Consider the following 19,902-nt stretch of genomic DNA (forward strand, 5'->3'; position numbering starts at 1 on the left):
CCGGGAGAACAGGAAGGATTGGCAGGTATGCATATGATTTCCAATAATTTTAACCACCTCATTATGAAAATTTATATGACTTGTGCATGGAGTATTTAAAGTTTTGAGTGCTGATAAAATAAATTGTTTTTTGCTAATTGATAGCAACATATATTTGCATGCTTGTGTGCTTAATTAAGGCTTATGAAGCTTTGTCAAGTAGAAGAACAGATAGCACAATACTCAGAAGGACAGCGCAAAGATATATAAAGGACAGCAGCGGGATTCAAACCCGCTACCTCCACGCTTCGCTTGGTGGGCGATACCGCTCGGCCGGGGGGGGGGGAGCATCACTTCCTACATCAGAAAACCTCCATACGGTTTTTTGTAAGTAATCTGCGCAGACTATTTGAAAAGTGAATAATTTGAACGCATGAAACCAAATTCTATTTTAAAACTGTCTGATAGGAATTTATCATATATATTCGAGAAATGAATCTGTAGTGGTTGACAAGTAAATAAGAAAAATTAATCCGATTCATAAATTAAACAAATTTTGGGACATATATTTGCTACCACTTTCTTATTTTTACTAGATTTTCTATTAAAGGGCTATTTCGTAAACTGGTTTACATTCGTAGTGGTCTGATTGAACTAACTTAAAAACCGTGTGGAGACTTTCAGTTGTAGGAGGCGTTGGGTGTCCCCGTTTTAAAATTAAACAAATTTGGTTGTTATTTCGATTCCGTTATATACATTATGGAGTAGCAAGAATTATTGGGTTACATCTGAAAAAATATAATTTTTTTAACAATTCAAGTGACTCTACCATAAAGAAATAATCATTTTACTTTACAAAACAATTAATGAACTATCACAATTATTATAATAGTCACTCTTTACTCGGTATGCAATATAAAACATTTTCTGTTAATGGGCTAGATGCAATAATTTATCTGATTCCTGTTCTCATCATTCCCATTATCAGTAATTCCGTGCATAAAGTAAACTTTTCCAATTTACATTTATCCTCATTTACTTCGAAGAATTACACTTAACAATTACATCACAGAAAAAAAAAGCAAAATCCGCTTCCTTGTATCCTTGTAATCACTGGATTAGAGATAAACTAAGCACATCTTATCAATCTCTAATGAAGTAAAAGCACTTTTCTCTTTAACAGCTTTCTACTCATAATAATATCCGGCAGATTCTAAGTCCGAAAAAAAAAATCATCAAGAGATGGCCTGCCTGGGGCCTAAAAACCAAAAAGAGTGCAGTAGGTCAGGCCCAGAGAAAGTATCTAAGAGGCGGAAACGACAAACCAGATTGCGTGAATCGAGAAATAATTTCTTTTACTTTTTTTCCTTCACAAAATATTGTATTAGAAGAAGAGAGTGTTAAAAGGGCGAGTTTTAACCTTCGTGCGGCATGATGTCCCTGTTAAGATGGCATTGAGTTCCTTGGTCACCGTCGCGTAACACTTAGTTATGGTTTTCTCAGCTAAAGATTGATAAGAACGTGGTCACCTCTTCGATGATGGAGGAACGGAAGATGTTGTTGGGAGTGATATTGCTCGCGGGTTGGATGTTTTGGTCCGATGCCCTCGCCGGTGAGTATGGCGAGTATTATGCCGGCTATGAGGACTTTGATCTTGTTCATGATATTGGCGGTATTGGTCCATGCCAAGAAGGACTTTGGCATCATACAAAACGTGAGTAGTTTTTTTTTTTAATTGTACGAAATTAAAATGCTGCATGTTTAGTTTATTTTATACATGTTAGTGATAAGGGACTTTGGCATCATACAAAACGTGAGTAGTTTTTTTTTTTTGTACGAACGAAAAATGCTGCATGTTTAATTTATTTTATACATTTGAGTGATACATATTTTGTTTAAACTGATAAACATCAAGCGAATTTAAAATTTTTGATAAGAGAAAAAATTAAAATAAGTTTAAAGTGTCATATTTTTTATTCGTTTAAAGTTATTTTTCATACGATTTAATTTATGATATTAATGATGTTTTTATATTCATTAAAATTTTATGAGAAAAAAATTAAAAATAAAATAAATGAAACCATAAATTAGCTCTCATTATTAATATAACTATTAATTAATATAGCTATTAATTAATATAACATTATTAATATAACTCTCATTATAAATTAACACTCAATATTCGCAAAAAAAATCTCTTTTCTTATATTCCGTAAAAATGTAATTTTTTTTAAAAAAAAAATGGCTGCAATTCGAAATTTTAATAATTGCGTTCCAAGAACGTGTCTCAATTAACATTTTAATATGCACATATTCCATTTGATGTTTTAGCGAAATATTTTTTCAGCGATATTAAACAAAAGCGAACATTTTAAAAAAACAATATAAATTTCATGAAATTTTATATTAAAGAAAGTAAGAATTTATTTATCTGTTTAAAATATGATGTTAGATAAAACAGTAAATTCTTTAATTCTTATTTATTAAAATATTACCAGAGCTGCAAATTCTTAGGTTTTTAAAGAATAATATCTTTAAGGATAGATAAAATCATGCTTTAGTATTCGATTTAAATTTAATAAATGTGATAAAATGTATTTAAATGCCACAAGATGAATAATTCGAACTCTAATGTAAGATATCTGAAAACCATGCATTGATACTTTAAAGTGCTGGTGAAATTAAAGATTTGCGAATATTTTATATTTAATAACCGTCCGTCGCTGAATAGCTGACCCAATTTTGGATTTACAACTACTCATGTTCCCCTCCGTAGCCCTGTAATTTTGAACCTAATCCAGAAGACAAGGGAACTACTGGATTAAGTATTGTGAGAAAATTGCCTTCGTGGAAGACTTGTTGAGGGAACTAACCCACTTTTACGTTAAATGGAGAGGAAAACCAAGAAAAACTTCCATGGTTAGTGTGATGGCAAAGGGATTCTAACCCACTGTATGTCTACTACTGAGGATATTCTACGTCAGCACTGTTGTCGGTGGGAGCTGGGTCCGAAATTCGTATTGATCAGCCATAGCTGGGATTCGAAGCCGGTTCACTTTATTGGAAAGCGAACACTCTATCTCCTGAGCCACCACGGTTTGGTTATTGAACGTTGGTAGTGTTTTGGAGCTTTTTTGCCAAGTGGGCTCACGGGTTCACCAAGCACTCAGTAGTGTGCAATAAGCATCAAACTGATTCAAGTTGCGGGTTCGAATCCCGCCTGGATGTATCTCTAAGAAGTTCCTGTGATCAGTGCGATGTGTGGAAGATCACCAACCCTGGATAGCAGATCACCGAAATCAGGCATCACTGACAGTAGTGTGTGGGTGGGTGGCCACTTGAATCAGTCTGCGTAGGGTCCAAGGATCTGTGGTATTGGTCCTTGTTAAACTGTTCCACAGTGAAGTGCTTTACTTCGTCGACATGCTACCGAAGCGGAGGTGCCATCCCCTCTGCAGAGGATCAAAATTGTGATTACAAGTCTTCGGTTTATGCTTAGGGATTTTTCCCAGACGATCGACAATAGCCAATGCCTCCTACAACTGAAAGCCTCCACACGGTTTTTTACGGGTAGTCCGATCAGACCACTATGAAGGTAAACCAGTTTACGAAAGAGCCCTTTAATAGAAAATATAGTAAAAATAAGAAAGTGGTAGCAAATATTTGTCTAAAAATTTTTTAATTTATGAATATGATTGGTTTGTCTAATTTATTTGTCTACCACTACAGATTCAATTCTCAAATATATATGATAAATTTCTCTCAGTCACTTTTTAAAGAGAATTTGGGTTCATGGGTGCAACCAGTTTACTTTTTAATTAGTCTGCGCAGACTATTTGTAAAAAACCGTGTGGAGGCTTTCTGTTGTAGGAGGGGATGCAATAGCCTATTGTGCAGCTGTAGTGAGACGTAAGTGAGTTACAACTACTGCTATAAACATGATTTAGAATAGCTTATTATACATTTACTAGCGATTCACACTGTAACAAACAATAAGGATTTTGTCTAGTAGTTGTATGGTTTTGTTTCGTTTCTATAACGTTTGCTCTATGGACAAGACTGGGTACGACAAGATGACATATGATCGGGTACTATTATGATCTTATAAAACCGATCTGGATAATCGGGATAAAGAAAATAAAAACGAACACTTAAAAAAAATTGTTTTATCAGAACAAAATGGCCTGAAAAAAGAGAAGTGTGTGAGGAACTAATATTACGAAACAGTTTATCAAAAACGTAAATTTTTGACTGATGCTTCATGGCGATGAAAACGAGAAAAACAAATCAGTTGTTTATTGTTTACATTGTAATTATGTACTTTCTAACTTTAAAAAAATAAAAATAATAAATAACTAAATGAAACGAAGGAAAAAAATATTCCATATTGAAAATGGTTTGCTGATGAAGAGTGGAAGAAGAGGTTAAGTTATTCGACAGGGTTTCCTTAAGTTTTTTTTTAAGTGCTCTATTAAAATTTCAATTTTAAGTTTGGTAAGCAGGGGACCTAAAATTATAAATTTAAAGAAAAGTTTTAAAAGTTATAAGATTTTTTTCTTCAAATAAGAGTTTTTTCTTTCTTCAAATAAGAGCAATTTCGAGATTAAAAACTACAAATTTTTCATGTTATCCTAACTGATGATGGGTAACCCACGATGGATAACAAAATGCAATGTATAAATTTCAAAATAATATTTTTCTAGATGAATAATATGATTACATGTGTTATAAACTAACATCTTTAAATAAAATTTAAGAAAAAAGAAACAGTGAAATAGAATTAAATACATTGTTTAATATTTAATTTTTAATAAAAAATTCTAAATGTTTTTAGCTAAAGCTTAATAAAAATAACACATTCAAGCATAAACCTCAGCTTAGACATAGCACTTAGCGCTTCACCTTTAGTTTGAAACATCTCTAACATTGCACAAAATTTACAAGCGAAGAATTATATAAAAAACTTTTTTTTTAATGTTTGTTACTGTATAGAAATTTTCTCAAAATCAGCGTTCTTCAGGAAATGCATTTAAAATGCAAGAAAATTCTAAAAAGTAAGAAGATTCCGAGAGCAAAAAAATTTATAATTTGAAAATTAAATTTAAAAAGGAATTTTATTTGTCTAAAAATATAATTTATTCAAATAAATAAGGGTTACAATACTCAAGCAGGAACAAAAAAAACATTTTAACTGCTTGAGATTACTTCTGGTTTCGGTATCGTCTCTCAGCTCACAAGAAAACTGCAATTTTATTTCTAAAAATCGGATATCAAAATTGTAAAGAATTTTTGGAAGATAATGAAGTAAAGCTCAAATATGGATAATAATAACGAAAAAAAATCGGTTTTGTAAATCAGATAAAAAAGAAGTTGAAACTTTATTTCTCAAAATCGGAGTTCGAAATTTTAAAGAATTTTGTAAAGCTTATGGATTAAAGTTCAAATATGGGTAGTAATAATAACAAAAAGAAAAAAAATTTTTTTCGACAAAATTACCTATTTTTACCTTGTAGGATACCTTCATTACTTCACTAGAAGAGGGGATAATAACTTCACATGTGAATTTCGTATGTAACTTTCTTAAATTGTCTTATGAAATAAAAATTTTTGCGATCTTTGCTCCCGGTCTCACATCAATAGTTGGGTAAGATCGGGTGATTTGACTTTTTCTAGAGACAAATTATTTATTAAAAAGCTTTTTTTGACTTTTTCAAGAATGATATATTGTGCAGAACCATCACCTCCTACATCAAGAAGCCTCCACACGGTTTTTTATAAGTAGTCCGCACAGACTGTTTTAAAAAGTGAACCAGTTGTGCGCATGAACCCAAAACCTTTTATAAAAGTAATTGAGAGAAATTTATCTTATATATTTGAGAATTGAATCTGTAGTGGTTGACAAGTGAATAAGGCAAACCAATAATATTCATAAATAAAATAGATTTTTAGTCATATATTTGCTACCACTTTCTTACTTTAACTATATTCTGTATTAAATGTCTCGTTCGGTAAGTGGATATCCTTCACAGTGATCTGATCGGACTACCCATAAAAAACCGTGTGAAGGCTTTCAGTTATAGGAGGCGTTGGCAGAACAGAACAATGAATATCCAAATTAAATCTGATAGTTTCTCAGGTCAAAGAGCTTGATTCAAAAAGGTCGTGGAATTTTATCCCTGGTCTTAGCTTACTTTTCCCTGCATGATCTTGCCTATTTCATGTGAGGGGATTCAAAATGTGAAAAAAGAAAGTTTTGTTCGAAACGCTGCAGATTTATTTTCCAAAATGATAGTTTTTATTTACTTTATCTTTTGTCTCAATGCACAGGTTTATATATATAAAAAAACTTGTAGGTTTATATAGATACATATACGATTGTTTTTCCATTGAATATAGTAATTAAGGCGAAAAAAAAAAGAAATTAACATATCGTTTCATAAATTTAATTGTGTTTATCGTTTTCTGCCTACCACTTTCTATGTAGCAGAGAAGAGGGGGCATACTAGGGGGAATACTAAAGTATTCACTGATTGAATTAACTATCACATATTTTTTCATACGAAAGCAGTTTTCTTGCCACTGGAGTGCATTCATACCTGCCAACTTTTAATCCTTTCAAGGACACCCCCAGTGGTAGTAAATTTAAATTTAAAATGCAATTTTAGGCAGTAACATTTGCTGTAATTTGAACAAACTTATGCGGATTACTACAACATACCTGCCAACTTTTAATCCCTTCCATTATGATTTTTCCCAGTGGTATTAAAATGGATTAAAAATTTCAATTTTAAGCAAAAAAATACGTTGTATTTGAAAAAGCTTAAGTTGCGTACCGTGATAGTAACACATATTAATATATATGCTCAATTTTTTTAAGAATAGTGGTGATGAAAATCATTTGAAAATTTAGTTTATAAATTAAAAAATAGTATATATTTACTACCACTTTAAATATAAAAATAAAATTTTACGCCAAATGCGTAAAATTTGGCAGGTATGCTACAATAGTATTACATATTAATATATATGCTTAGTTTTTTTAAAAATAGTGGTGGATTAAAAATGTTATAAATTAAGTTTATAAATGCAAGAAATATATAGAAAACATATATTTTATTACCACTTTAAATATAGAAATGAAATTTTAGGCCAAATGGAGGAAATTGGCAGGTATGTGCATTTACACCAGTTGGAGGGACTGACTTATTCCCTTCTGTACTTGAAAATTACTTTTTCCAGTGGTAAAGGCTCCAAGTAGATTTTTTTTAAAAATAGAAATTTTTTAAAATTTTATTNAAAAAAAAAAGCAGTTGTATATTTATGATATACTTGTAAAAAAATCTCGGTAGATACTGGAATTTAATTATTCGCGAAAAAAATGCTAGAACGAAATGCATTTCGTACCAATTTTTGCTCTTTTCCGTCTTCATATGTATGGGATTTCAGCCTTGAATGGGTCTTTTTTAAATTTTGTATTTGTCATGGTAGCTTAAAAAAAATTTTTGAAACTTAAGTTTCATGATTTAATACGCCAAAACTCTAATGTTGCTACAGGTGAGAAAATTATTTCTCAACGACCGTACAAGTTGGCATCTGGACCATCACCTCCTACATAAAGAAGCCTCCACACGGTCTTTCATAAGTAGTTTAATTACCATACTAGCTACCATAAGTAGTTTAATAATTTTCGACAAAATTACCGATTTTTACCTTGTCGGATACCTTAATTACTTCACTAGAAGAGAGGATAATAACTTCACATGTGAATTTCGTATGTAACTTTCTTAAATTGTCTTATGAAATAAAAATTTTTGCGATCTTTTCACTGAAATTCTGGTATTTCTGAATTTCCCATAACATATGCTCCCGTTCTCACATCAATAGTTGGGAAAGATCAGGAGATTTGACTTTTTCTAGTGACAAATTATTTATTAAAAAGTTTTTTTGACTTTTTCAAGAATGATATATTGTGCAGAACCATCACCTCCTACATCAATAAACCTCCACACTGTCTTTTATAAGTAGTCCGCGCAGACTGTTTTAAAAGTGAACCAGTTGTCCGCATGAACCCAAAACCTTTTATAAAAGTAATTGAGAGAAATTTATCTTATATATTTGAGAATTGAATCTGTAGTGGTTGACAAGTGAATAAGGCAAACCAATAATATTCATAAATAAAATAAATTTTTAGTCATATATTTGCTACCACTTTCTTACTTTAACTATATTCTGTATTAAATGTCTCGTTCGGAAAGTGGATATCCTTCACAGTGGTCTGATCGGACTACCCATAAGTAACCGTGTGGAGGCTTTCAGTTATAGGAGGCGTTGGCAGAACTGAACAATGAATATCCAAATTAAATCTGATAGTTTCTCAGGTCAAAGAGCTTAATTCAAAAAGGCCGTGGAATTTTATCCCTGGTTTTAGCCTACTTTTCCCTACATGATCTTACCTATTTCACGTGAGGGGATTCAAAATGTGAAAAAAGAAAGTTTTGTTCGAAACGCTGCAGATTTTTTTCTCCAAAATGATAGCTTTTATTTACTTTATCTTTTGTCTCAATGCACAGGTTTATATATATAAAAAAACTTGTAGGTTTATATACATATATATACATATATATTCCATTGAATATAGTAATTAAGGCAAAAAAAAAAGAAATTAACATATCGTTTCATAAATTTAAATGTGTTTATCGTCTTCTACCTACCACTTTCTATGTAGCAGAGAAGAGGGGACATACTAGGGGGAATACTAAAGTATTCACTTGAGTGAATTAAAAACTATCACATATTTTTTCATACGAAAGCAGTTTTCTTGCCATAGGAGTGCATTCATACCTGCCAACTTTTAATCCTTTCAAGGATGATTTCCCCCAGTGGTAGTAAAATGAAATTTAAAATGCAATTTTAGGCAATAACATTTGCTGTAATTTGAACAAACTTATGCTGATTATTACAATGGTATTACATATTAATATATATGCCTAGTTTTTTTAAAAATAGTAGTGGATTAAAAATGTTATAAATTAAGTTTATAAATGCAAGAAATATATAGAAAACATATATTTTATTACCACTTTAAATATAGAAATGAAATTTTAGGCCAAATGCGTGAAAGTTGGCAGGTATGTGCATTTACACCAGTTGGAGGGACTGACTTATTCCCTTCTGTACTTGAAAATTACTTTTTCCAGTGGTAAAGGCTCCAAGCAGATTTTTTTTAAAAATAGAAATTTTTTAAAATTTTATTAGAACTTAACGTGTCCATTTGTTTATGGGACATTTTATGCCTTTTTAAACTATTTATAAAAAGTTGCAGACATTTTTTTTTAAAAATCTAATTCATTAAAATTAAAAAAAAATTAATATTACTCCCACTAGGCAGGTAGATTTCTGAAACTGCAGTACTTAGAGGATATGCACGGCAATTGAATTAAAATACTATTCAGGGGCTTAAAATTAGCCCCCGATCTTCTAAAAAAATGACAATTGGAGAGATAAGAATTTCGTAAATTTCTTTTCGTGTCTCCATTTATAAGAGAGTTATTCAAATTCAAAATGTGGTAGATTAAAAACAATTTTATTCTAGTAACTTATAGTAACTTCAATATTATATGGTAATTCTATTAAGTGCAATATAAATAATGATAGTAATTTTCTAATTCTGTGTAATGTATAGTTTTTTATTCTAGAAACATATAGTAGCTTCAATATTGTGTAATAATTTTATTAGGTGGAATATATATAATGATAACAATTTTCCAGTTCTGTGTAATGTATAGCTTTTTATTCTAGTAACATATAGTAACTTCAATATTATATGGTAATGCCATTAGATGCCAAAGCTCTCGCTAAGGGAACAACTGTTTATTTATCCCTGATTTTCTTTTATCGATTAATTCAAGGGTTATTAATGTATCCCTACATATAAACTATGATTATCTTATACTAATTTTTATAATAGTGAAAAATACTTATTTAGTATTCAAATTTCATATTGAAAAAAGACATAATGAGCAGAATTTGTCACATTTTTTTACTTTTTTAAAATAATTATAATTAAATAATTCTAATTACATAAATATTATTGAGATAATTATATTTGTAATTTTTAAAGCTAATTAGTGCGGACGATATTTTAACACTAGGCTTACGGACGTTTCTTATATACCTATCTCTATGGACACACGTCAATTTGACGTATGAAAGAATTGTGATTCTTAATTTAATAAATTCAATTTAGTAGATTTTTATCCACCACTATTTCTAAATAATTCGTAGGCCTACATAATTCACCACTTCATATTTCAAAATTTGCTTAGTTGTTATTTACCATTTTTTTAATTATTTTCGCGTGTCCGGAGCAGTTGGCATCTCTGCACTTAGGAACCAATGTATATGTATACTATAAGAAAAAAAATGAAGATATGAGATATATATTTATGAAATATTCTAGTATTTTATGTTTCAATACTCGAACTAAGCAACTGAAACCTTCAAAATCTGACACTCTGACATCAATTGACATTCTGCGTTTGTTCTTTCTATTATTGCTTATCGGCAACAGTTGTTTATCACTTGTTTTATTTGAGATAACGAATCGAAGTATTGTCGGTACATTCCTATTTATTATTGATGTGATAATTGCTTGTTTACTTAAACTTTTGTCTAAATTATGATCGCGTCAAATTGACGCATATCCGTAGAAATAGGTATACCACATAGAGAATTTCAATATTTCAACGCTTTTGAGGTAAATAGCATTTAATATATATTTACTTCGATCAATGGTTAAAAGTCATTACAAGAGATAAAAAAAAATTCAAACGAGTTTTATAATTTTCCTTACAAAAGTCGAAATCCGTCAAAATGACGTGTCCCGTAAGCCTAGTGTTAAGTTACAAAAACAAACGCAAAAAAGTACTTTCGATGAATAAACACACCTTTTTTTTAACGGACTTGGCTTTCCGATCCCCAAAATATAGAGGGTGGCCCCAATCTGGAAATATGGTCGACATAGTTTGGTCAGGAGAGCGATCCTAAGTTCGAACCCCTTATTGTTAATTTTATTTCTTTTGTATTTCGCCATATATCGTGATCTTCTTAAGCGAATAGAAAAGTTTTTGCAGTCAGTTATAAAATTCGTTTACACAGAGATAATTCCCCCCCAAAAGGAAATTTTAGTAAATATTTATTATTTTATTAAATAATAGTCGAAATGTTCTGAATTGTAAGGTATACAATTTTTTCCATCATTTTAAAGTATGTATTTTTACATGGCAAAATTCGAAATTTGAGCGGAATTGGTCGAATAGTTCCTGAAAATCAAATTTTAAAGAAGTCGTATATTTATATATTTTGGGGGTCAGAAATCTGAATTGGTTAAAAAAAGGTACATTAATTCAAAGAAAATAAATATTTCTTTGTGTCTTCTGATTTATCTTCCGCACTAATTATTTAGCATTTTTGAGGTCTCCCCTTCGAACCATTAAAAATGAGTAATAGAACGTTATGATCCAGTTGGTTTGTCGTCGGCTTTCTGAGCCCAAGTCTGCGGGTTCGATCCCCGGCCCAGACACCGGATTTTCGGGATGCAGAAAATCCTCAGCGGCCATGTCGTATGATTATGCGACATGTAAAAGATCCCTGGAGTGCCTTATTGGCTCTTGGCATTTCCGGCAAAATTAAATTCCTATTGCACTTTAGCATCCAAATAGAGTCTCGGTGCTGCCATCTAGTGTGGCAGTTACTGGACGTCCAAATTAACATGGCCAACGGTATTTCACCCATTGTGGTGGCCCTGAAAGAGTGGATACACCCTCTGGAGAACGCACTAGGTCTGCTCATCGGCAAGACCGATTGTGCAGCTCATTGGAAATAAAAAAAAATAAAAAAAACGTTAAGATCTGATCTTTTATCAAAAGTTATTTAAAGAGACTTTTTTGTCGGCTCACTGTACATTGTTAACTACACTAAACCTATATAGTTCAAAAAATATGAATGACATTCGAAAATCAAGCAGTTGCCGCATTTTTTAACGATTCTATTTCATTCGTATGTAAACTTGCTGCAACATTTTTTTATAAAAGCATTTTTTCTTTTGTGCTAACTAGTCCGGCAGGTAAACTATTAGCACAGCAGAATTGTTTTTGTTTACACTTTGATTTAAACATGGATAATTCAGATTACTTCTGATTATGCTTGTGTAATTTTAAATGAAACTAAAAAGTGAAAAATAAAATATGAGAACATATTTCATCCTGCTTATTAATAAATTTATTACGCAATTGTTAGGATACAGCATTTTTTACATAGATTTACACTATTGTGGTCCTTGTGTCACTATCGTGAATATTAGAACATTACTTTGTTTGGCTACTTGGTTTTGTTCTACTTAAAAAGCTATAACTAATAATTTTCAAGAAAAAAAAATTAGACTACTCTAGATTACTTCTATTCCAAATGATCGTTTCTAATCGTAAAACTTCAGGTGCATAACATGTTTCAGTGTGTTACAACTAGCAAAACTACACCAACTACATTGGTGCTCACGACTGATCTTTGACCCGACCTAGACTTCAACTTATGACCTCCTGTTTTGATTCAAAAGAAGTTCAAATTATTTCCCAGGTTAATACAGCCCACAGAAACTTTCTTTTTTTTAAAAAAAGTATAATTTTTATTTGAATAACAGAAGAATCACGATGTCAAGCCATGATGTAATATCCATATAATTTTGTGATTTTTTTTTATTAAATGTAAAACAAAAATAAAATCAATCAAAATGATTGACTTGACTGACTGAAAAAAATGGAATAAATAAATGAATACATGTATTAGAATCTAGATTCCGAGATGAAAATTAAAGCAAAAGTAATGGAAGAGAGGGTGGCTAATAGGATCAATTTTAATAAAACTTGCTTAAGAATCTTACTAGTCTTTATTTTGGAATGATTTACTATTTTTTTTGTTAACATTTTTACATTTGTCGTTACTTTAAATGTTAGGTAAGCTGATTTGGGTGCATACTTTTTAATAATCTTTTTTTAGAAAATATTTCGTGCCTTTTTTTTTTAATTCTTTCAATAAAGCTTAAGTTAACAGTAACCTTCTGCCATGGGGATAATATGGACCCGTTTTAAATCTAATTCTTTAATCACATATTATTTATAGTACTGTGGTAAAAGTAAATATTATTGAAGCTTAATAAATGCATAAATGCCCAATTTAACAAGTGATTTGTCTAGAATATTTAAAGACAGCAAATGTAATGTTTTTTTAATCGATTTCGACGCAATTAATTTGCTTCATAATTGTTTTCGACACTATAATATATAAACAATAAAGACGACTATATTGCATACTTATAGTGATATTTTTATATAATATAATTGATCAGAGATGCCAACTGCTCCGGACACGCCAAAATAATTAAAAAAACGGTAAATAACTACGAAGTAAATTTTGCAAACATTTGATTATTTTCAATTGCTTTTTAAAAGGTATAGCATGACATGAGTACTATAAAGTGGTGAATAATATAGGCCTACGAATTATTTTTAAATAGCGGTGGAGAAAAATCTACTAAAATGAATTTATTAAAACAAGAATCACAATTGATAAACTACCACTTTAAAATATATATTTGCTCTCTGGAGCAAGTTAGCATCTCTGATTGATATTTATATATTTTATGTGATATTTATGTAAAATGCATGGTGATATTTTTTATTTTTAATATGTTTGTTACTACCACTATTGGCTATTATTAGTTTTTATTTATTTATTTAAAGTGCATTAGTTTAAGAACTGCTTCCTGCCATCAAACCGCTAAACGCTAAAGTGAAGAATTTCTAAATTATTGTAATATTCCTTCGTGTTAAATATTATATTTTACCGAAATTACTTTTTGTGAAACATATATGTAACTACGATGAATTAAAATTTTTTCCTTAATTTTAAAACTCTTAAATTAACTCTAATTTTAAAACTCTTTCAGGAAGGTACTTTATTAGTTTCCAAAATATATTTTAAAAGATATCGGGACCATACACCTGAACATCTTTGGAAAATTTGATAATTTTGAAAATTTGATATTTATTTTATATTTCATAATAAAAAAGGTTAACTTCATAATAAAAAAGAAAAAAAATTGAATTTATTCAAAATTTAACTTCAATAGTTAACGTTTCAAGGAAATCAACGATCATATTCTAATCATGAAATGAAAAAAAAAGAATGAAAACTTAAAATTCCTCAAAAACTCGATCAACTTTCATTTCGGATGTCACTCATCCAGAGTTTTAACCCCAAATAAATGAATAAGATTTAAACAAAAGAGGAATGAATTGGTCAATATCCTATGGGGAAGTATTTCCTGATTTTATACTTTCAGTTTCATCATAACACGTGTTAGTTCCAAATATAACGGAATAAAAGTTTACATGTCACTAATAACCTGCTTCGCGCATAATATTGAATGAGAAAGAAGCCGGAAGTGGGAAAAATCTTCGCAGAAAGCAAATATTGAGGACAATGAATTTAGTATCTTATTTTTAACAAAAGATAAAAGATAAAAATAAGATTTCAACAGTTTGAATTAATTTATTTCTGTTAGTGAGATAAGGAGTAGAAAAAAAGTGTTTATGGTTTAAATCACGGATTTTAAAGATCAACTTTCTGTTTATCTTATAAAAACTTATTTTTTAATAAGTTAAAGAATTTTTCTTAATACTTTTTTTTCGTAATTTTATAGGATGTAATTTCCCAGGACAAATCACAAGATAGATTTAATTTTAAGGGGTATCGGTAGGGCATATATCAATAATGCTAAAGAAGATCTTTTTCGATGTACCTTTTCTAAGAAACTACTTATGATATTATTTTAAAAAATTTTGGGGATATTTGAGATTATATCAGTTGTATGCTGCGATGATGTTTTAGCTTTAAGATTATTAATTAAGATCTAGCATTACATTAGTACTATAAAGTCTTTATAGTACTAATGCATACCCTCCAACTGCTACGGAATTTCCGTACTTTCAGAAATCTTCTTTTCTGACGGTAGCAAAATTAATGTCTTAATATTTAAAAAAAATTAATTTTAGCGTAACTTGTCCACTATTGCTTATAAAAGTGCAGGCCATATGGCTAGATTCTTAAGTTCTGATCAAAGTTTTATGAGAAATCCATTTGCTTTAAAAATTTCTACTTTGGTTCGCTACTACTAGAAAGAATTATTTTCAAAATCCTCATAAGTTGGAGGGTATGCTAATGTAATGCTAGATCTTAGAAAAAGCAAGCAAAAATAGGCAAATATTTGCAAAATTTAGTTTGTAGTTATTTACCGTTTTTTTTAATTATTTCGGCGTGTCCTGAGCAGTTGGCATCTCTGTAGTACGACATAACTACTATAAAATGGGGAATTATATAGGTATACGAATTATTTAGAAATAGTGGTGGATAAAAATCTACTAAATTGAATTTATTAAACCAAGAATCACAATCAGAGATGCCAACTTGCTCCTGACAGCAAATATATATTTTAAAGTGGTAGGTTATCAATTATGATTCTTGGTTTAATAAGTTCAATTTAGAAGAATTTTATCCACCACTAATATTAAATAATTTGTTGGCTTATAAAATCCACCACTTTATAGCACTTACATACCTGCCAATTTTTACGCATATGGCGTAAAATTTTATTTTTATATTTAATGTGGTAGTAAATATATAAAATTTTTTCTTTTATAAACTTATATTTTAAATTATTGTGATCACCACTATTCTTAAAAATTTTAAGCATATATGTTAATATGTGTTACTAACAAGGTTTCAGATGAAGCTTTTCAAATACAACGTATTTTTTTTTACGTACAATTGAAATTTTAATTCCATTTTACTACCATTGGGAAAAATCATAATGGAAGGGATCAAAAGTTGGCAGGTATGTACTTATATCATGTTATACTTCTTGATAAGCAAGCAAAAATACTCAAATATTTGCAAAACTTACTTTGCAATTATTTACAGTTTTTTTAATTACTTTGGCGTCTCCGGAGCAGTTGACATCGCTGCACAATTGATAAACTAAAACTTTAAAATATTTATTTCCTGTCTGGGACAAGTTGGCATCTCTGAAAGAGTCGTTGCATATGAATTTTTAAATCATATATATGTAGCGGTGTGGAAAATAAGTTTGAATGAATAAAAAATAATACATTAAAACATAAACTTAGCTTCCACTCGAATAAGTTTTTACAAAAAGCACAGCCCAAAAGTCTATATCGAAAGTTGACAGCCCTGTATTCACAGAAAGCTTAATTGTAGAAGAGTATGTATTCAATTTACCACTTTTTGATTTTAATAAATATCATTATATGAACGAAAGAGACAAGCTTGATCGGAGTTGGAAGCGACCTGGTTGGAAATAAATGTAGCATGTTCTAGGAACTGTGCTGTTTCACACAAATGCAGAGATGGCACCTTGCGCTGCTTTGAAATTTTTTTTTGTGTCTCTAGTAGTGCAGTATTTTTCATATTAACACGTTGAGAGCCGTGTTAGCTATCGGTGGGTAACACTGGACTTTCCTTTTAGGCCACGTCAGCATACCTGCCAACTCTTCCGGATTTTCCGGAAGATTTTATTTTCATATTTAAAGTGGTAGCAATACTCTTATTCCATTTAACTTTTTGAATTATAATGATAATTGTAAATGAGTTTGACCACCACTACGTATAAATAATTAAAATAAATATATGAAAGCGTAATAATCCTTGCGCAAGCGAATTTCAACAGGATCACATACCTGCCAACTTTTAATCCCTTCCATTATTATTTTTTCCAGAGGTATTAAAATGGAACTTAAACTTCAATCTTAAGCAAACAAATACGTAGTATTTGAGAAAACTTAAGTTGACAACCATGACAGTAACGCATATTAATATATGTGCTTAATTTTTGTAAGAATAGTGGTGATCAATATCATCTAAAAATTAAGATTATAAAAGAAAAAATAGTATATAATTACTACCACTTTAAATATGAAAATAAAATCTTCCGGAAAATCCGGAAGAGTTGGCAGGTATGGGATCAAAATATAAATATATTTTTGAGTCAGATTGTTTTTCGTTTATTGTTTTACAACCATTCTGAAAATCCATTCTCGGAAGGTGTGATAGTTGGCAGGTATGCGTCAGCTACCGGTGGTTGACGCTGAAATTACATTTAGGCCGCGAAAAACAGCTGGCTGACAGCGTATAACATGATATAGAACTGTTAAATTTACACTCTTTTATGGAATTGCAGAAAATTTATTCAAAATTTACTTAATTATTGTGATTCTTGATTTAATAAATTCAATTTACTAGGTTTTTATCCACCACTATTTCTAAACAATTCGTAGGCGTATATAATTTACCACTTTTTTCAGATATGTCATGCTAAACCTTTAAAAAACTAGCAAAAAATGTCTCATATTTGCAAATTTAGTTTGTAGTTATTTACCGTTGTGGCCTGATGGGCAAGTCATGTAAAATTAGCGTGACGCTCAACGTGTTAAGGGGAGACGTGATAAGTGATATTTTTTTAACATTGCCAAAAAAAGACCTTTTTTGATGTGCCTTTTATAAGAAACTACTTATGATATAACTTTTAAAAATTTTGGGGACATTTGAGATTATATCAGTTGTATGCTGTGATGATGTTTCAGCGTTAACACTATTAATATTTGAGTTATAAAAGATTTTCGATGAAACTTTTGAAGATATTAAAAATTCTCAGTTCCTAATATTTTTAAGAATTTACTGTCAAAGATATGTATTATTAGCCATAATAGTGTACACATACATATGTAAATACTTAGAGAGAAAAAAATGAAGCAATATCTTGCTCAGAAACTGAGGAAAGGTACATCGAAAAAAGTCAGTTTTAGCGTTAATGGTATATGCCTCACCACCTCCCCTTAAAGATCAATTATAGACTATAAAATATATTCTAACTATAACAAATATATCATTGTTTAGTCTAACTGTAATATAAATGTTACTGCATAAGTTCGAAGTCTGGTAAATTTTAGGATTAACTGGTAAATCGATGGATTTACCGAAGTGGCTTGGTTAAAGTCCAAAGTTATGACAAATGGGCCCGATGACAGTCATGGCATTACCCCCTACATCAGAAAGCACTACACATTATCTTTCATAAGTAGTCTGCGCAGACTAATTAAAAAATGAACTAGTTGTGAGCATGAATCCGAATTCTTTCTCAAAAGCATACCTGCCAACTCTTCCGGATTTTCCGGAAGATTTTATTTTCATATTTAAAGTGGTAGCAATACTCATGTTATTACAATTAACTTTTTGAAAATGATAATTATAAATGAGTTTGACCACCACTACATATAAATAATTACAATAAATATACAAAAGCATAATAATACTTGCACAAGCGAATTTCATCGGGATCAAAATATAAATATATTTTTGAGTCAGATTGCTTTTCGTTTATTGTTTTACAACCACTCTGAAAATCCATTCTCGGAAAGAGTGAAAGTTGGCAGGTATGCAAAAGCTATTGAGAGAAATTTATCATATATGTTTGAGAATTGAATCTGTAGTGATAGACAAATAAATAAGACAAACCAATCATATTTACAAATTTAAAAAAATTTTAGACATATATTTGCTGCCTAATAGATTTTCTAATAGATTTTCTATTAAATGGCTCTTTCGTAAACTTGTTTACCTTCAAAGTGGTTATATGATTGGAGTGCAGTCTGTTCCGGATCAACTTGCAGACCAGGCAGAGGCTTTCAATTATAGGAGGTGTTGGGCATTGCCGGTCAAAAGTGTTAAAGCCTCACACGAGAGATCTGAAACTGCAGAACGGTTGAAATCACTTAAATCTCGGTGAGCTGCCGTGAAGCGGCATTAACCGATTCGTCGGTAGTAACAATCGATGACGAGGAGTAGTGAGGAGTAAAGGAGATAGGGGGAAGAGAGGGTGACATGGACAAGCATGAAAGGTAGAGTGGCATGGGGTATAAATGACATTAAGAAATCTAGTCCTAGTCCTAGTGTTTAGATTTTACTGGGCACCTGGGCCGCGAAGCGGCCCCTATCCCATTCATCTGGAATTTTTGAACAGTTTTGGTTGAGCAATGAGGTAAGCAGGCAATGGAGTTGCTTTATAAGAAATCTGGAATAAAGAGTCGTTGCATATGGATTTTTAAGTCCTATATATGTAGCGGTGTGGAAATAAGTTTGAATTAATAAAAAATAATACATTAAAGCAAAAACTTAGCTTCCACTAGAATAAGTTTTTACAAAAGGCATAGAAAGTTGACAGCCCTGTATTCACAGAAAGCTTAATTATAGAAGAGTATGTTTTTAATTTACCACTTTCTGATTTTAATAAATATCATTATATAAACGAAAGAAACGAGCTCGTTATTGACGTTTATGTCAGTAGCTAAAAATTAAATATTGCATGTTCTTGGAACTGTGCTGTTTCACACGAATGCAGAGATGCTACCTTGCACCACTTTGAAATTATTTTTCTATTTCTATTAGTTCAGTATTTTTCATTTTAACACGTTGAGCGCCGCGTCAGCCATCGGTGGCTGACACTGGACTTTCCATTTAGGCCGCGTCAACCAACGGTGACTGACACTGAAATTACATTTACAGGGTTCCCACGGTCCTTGAGAATTTTAAAAAGTGGTAATAAAAATAAAAGAAATTTTGACATTTTTATTTCTGTGTAGCCACCACTAAAAATTGTTTTCTAAAAAATATATATATGCACGAAAATTTCAGCACTTTACGATAAAAAAGTTTATTAAAATAAAAAAGTATATTGTAGCTCCACCCTAAATTTGCTACCACTTTTTAAATTTTTCAAGGACCGCGGGAACCCTG

The 19,902-nt window shown here is 30.7% G+C and overlaps 1 protein-coding gene across 1 annotated transcript in view; it reads left to right on the forward strand.

Moving 5' to 3' along the window:
• The first annotated feature begins 1,166 nt into the window (after positions 1-1,166).
• LOC107440367 (pancreatic lipase-related protein 2-like) overlaps positions 1,167-19,902 on the forward strand; it is a 152,227-nt gene continuing 133,491 nt past the window's right edge. The window contains exon 1 of the mRNA XM_043048725.2: positions 1,167-1,693. Within this exon, the coding sequence (XP_042904659.1) occupies positions 1,516-1,693 (178 nt within the window). The 5' untranslated portion in view covers positions 1,167-1,515. The remainder of the gene's footprint in view (positions 1,694-19,902) is intronic.

Source organism: Parasteatoda tepidariorum, chromosome X2 (assembly GCF_043381705.1).
Source record: "Parasteatoda tepidariorum isolate YZ-2023 chromosome X2, CAS_Ptep_4.0, whole genome shotgun sequence".
NCBI lineage: Eukaryota > Metazoa > Arthropoda > Arachnida > Araneae > Theridiidae > Parasteatoda > Parasteatoda tepidariorum.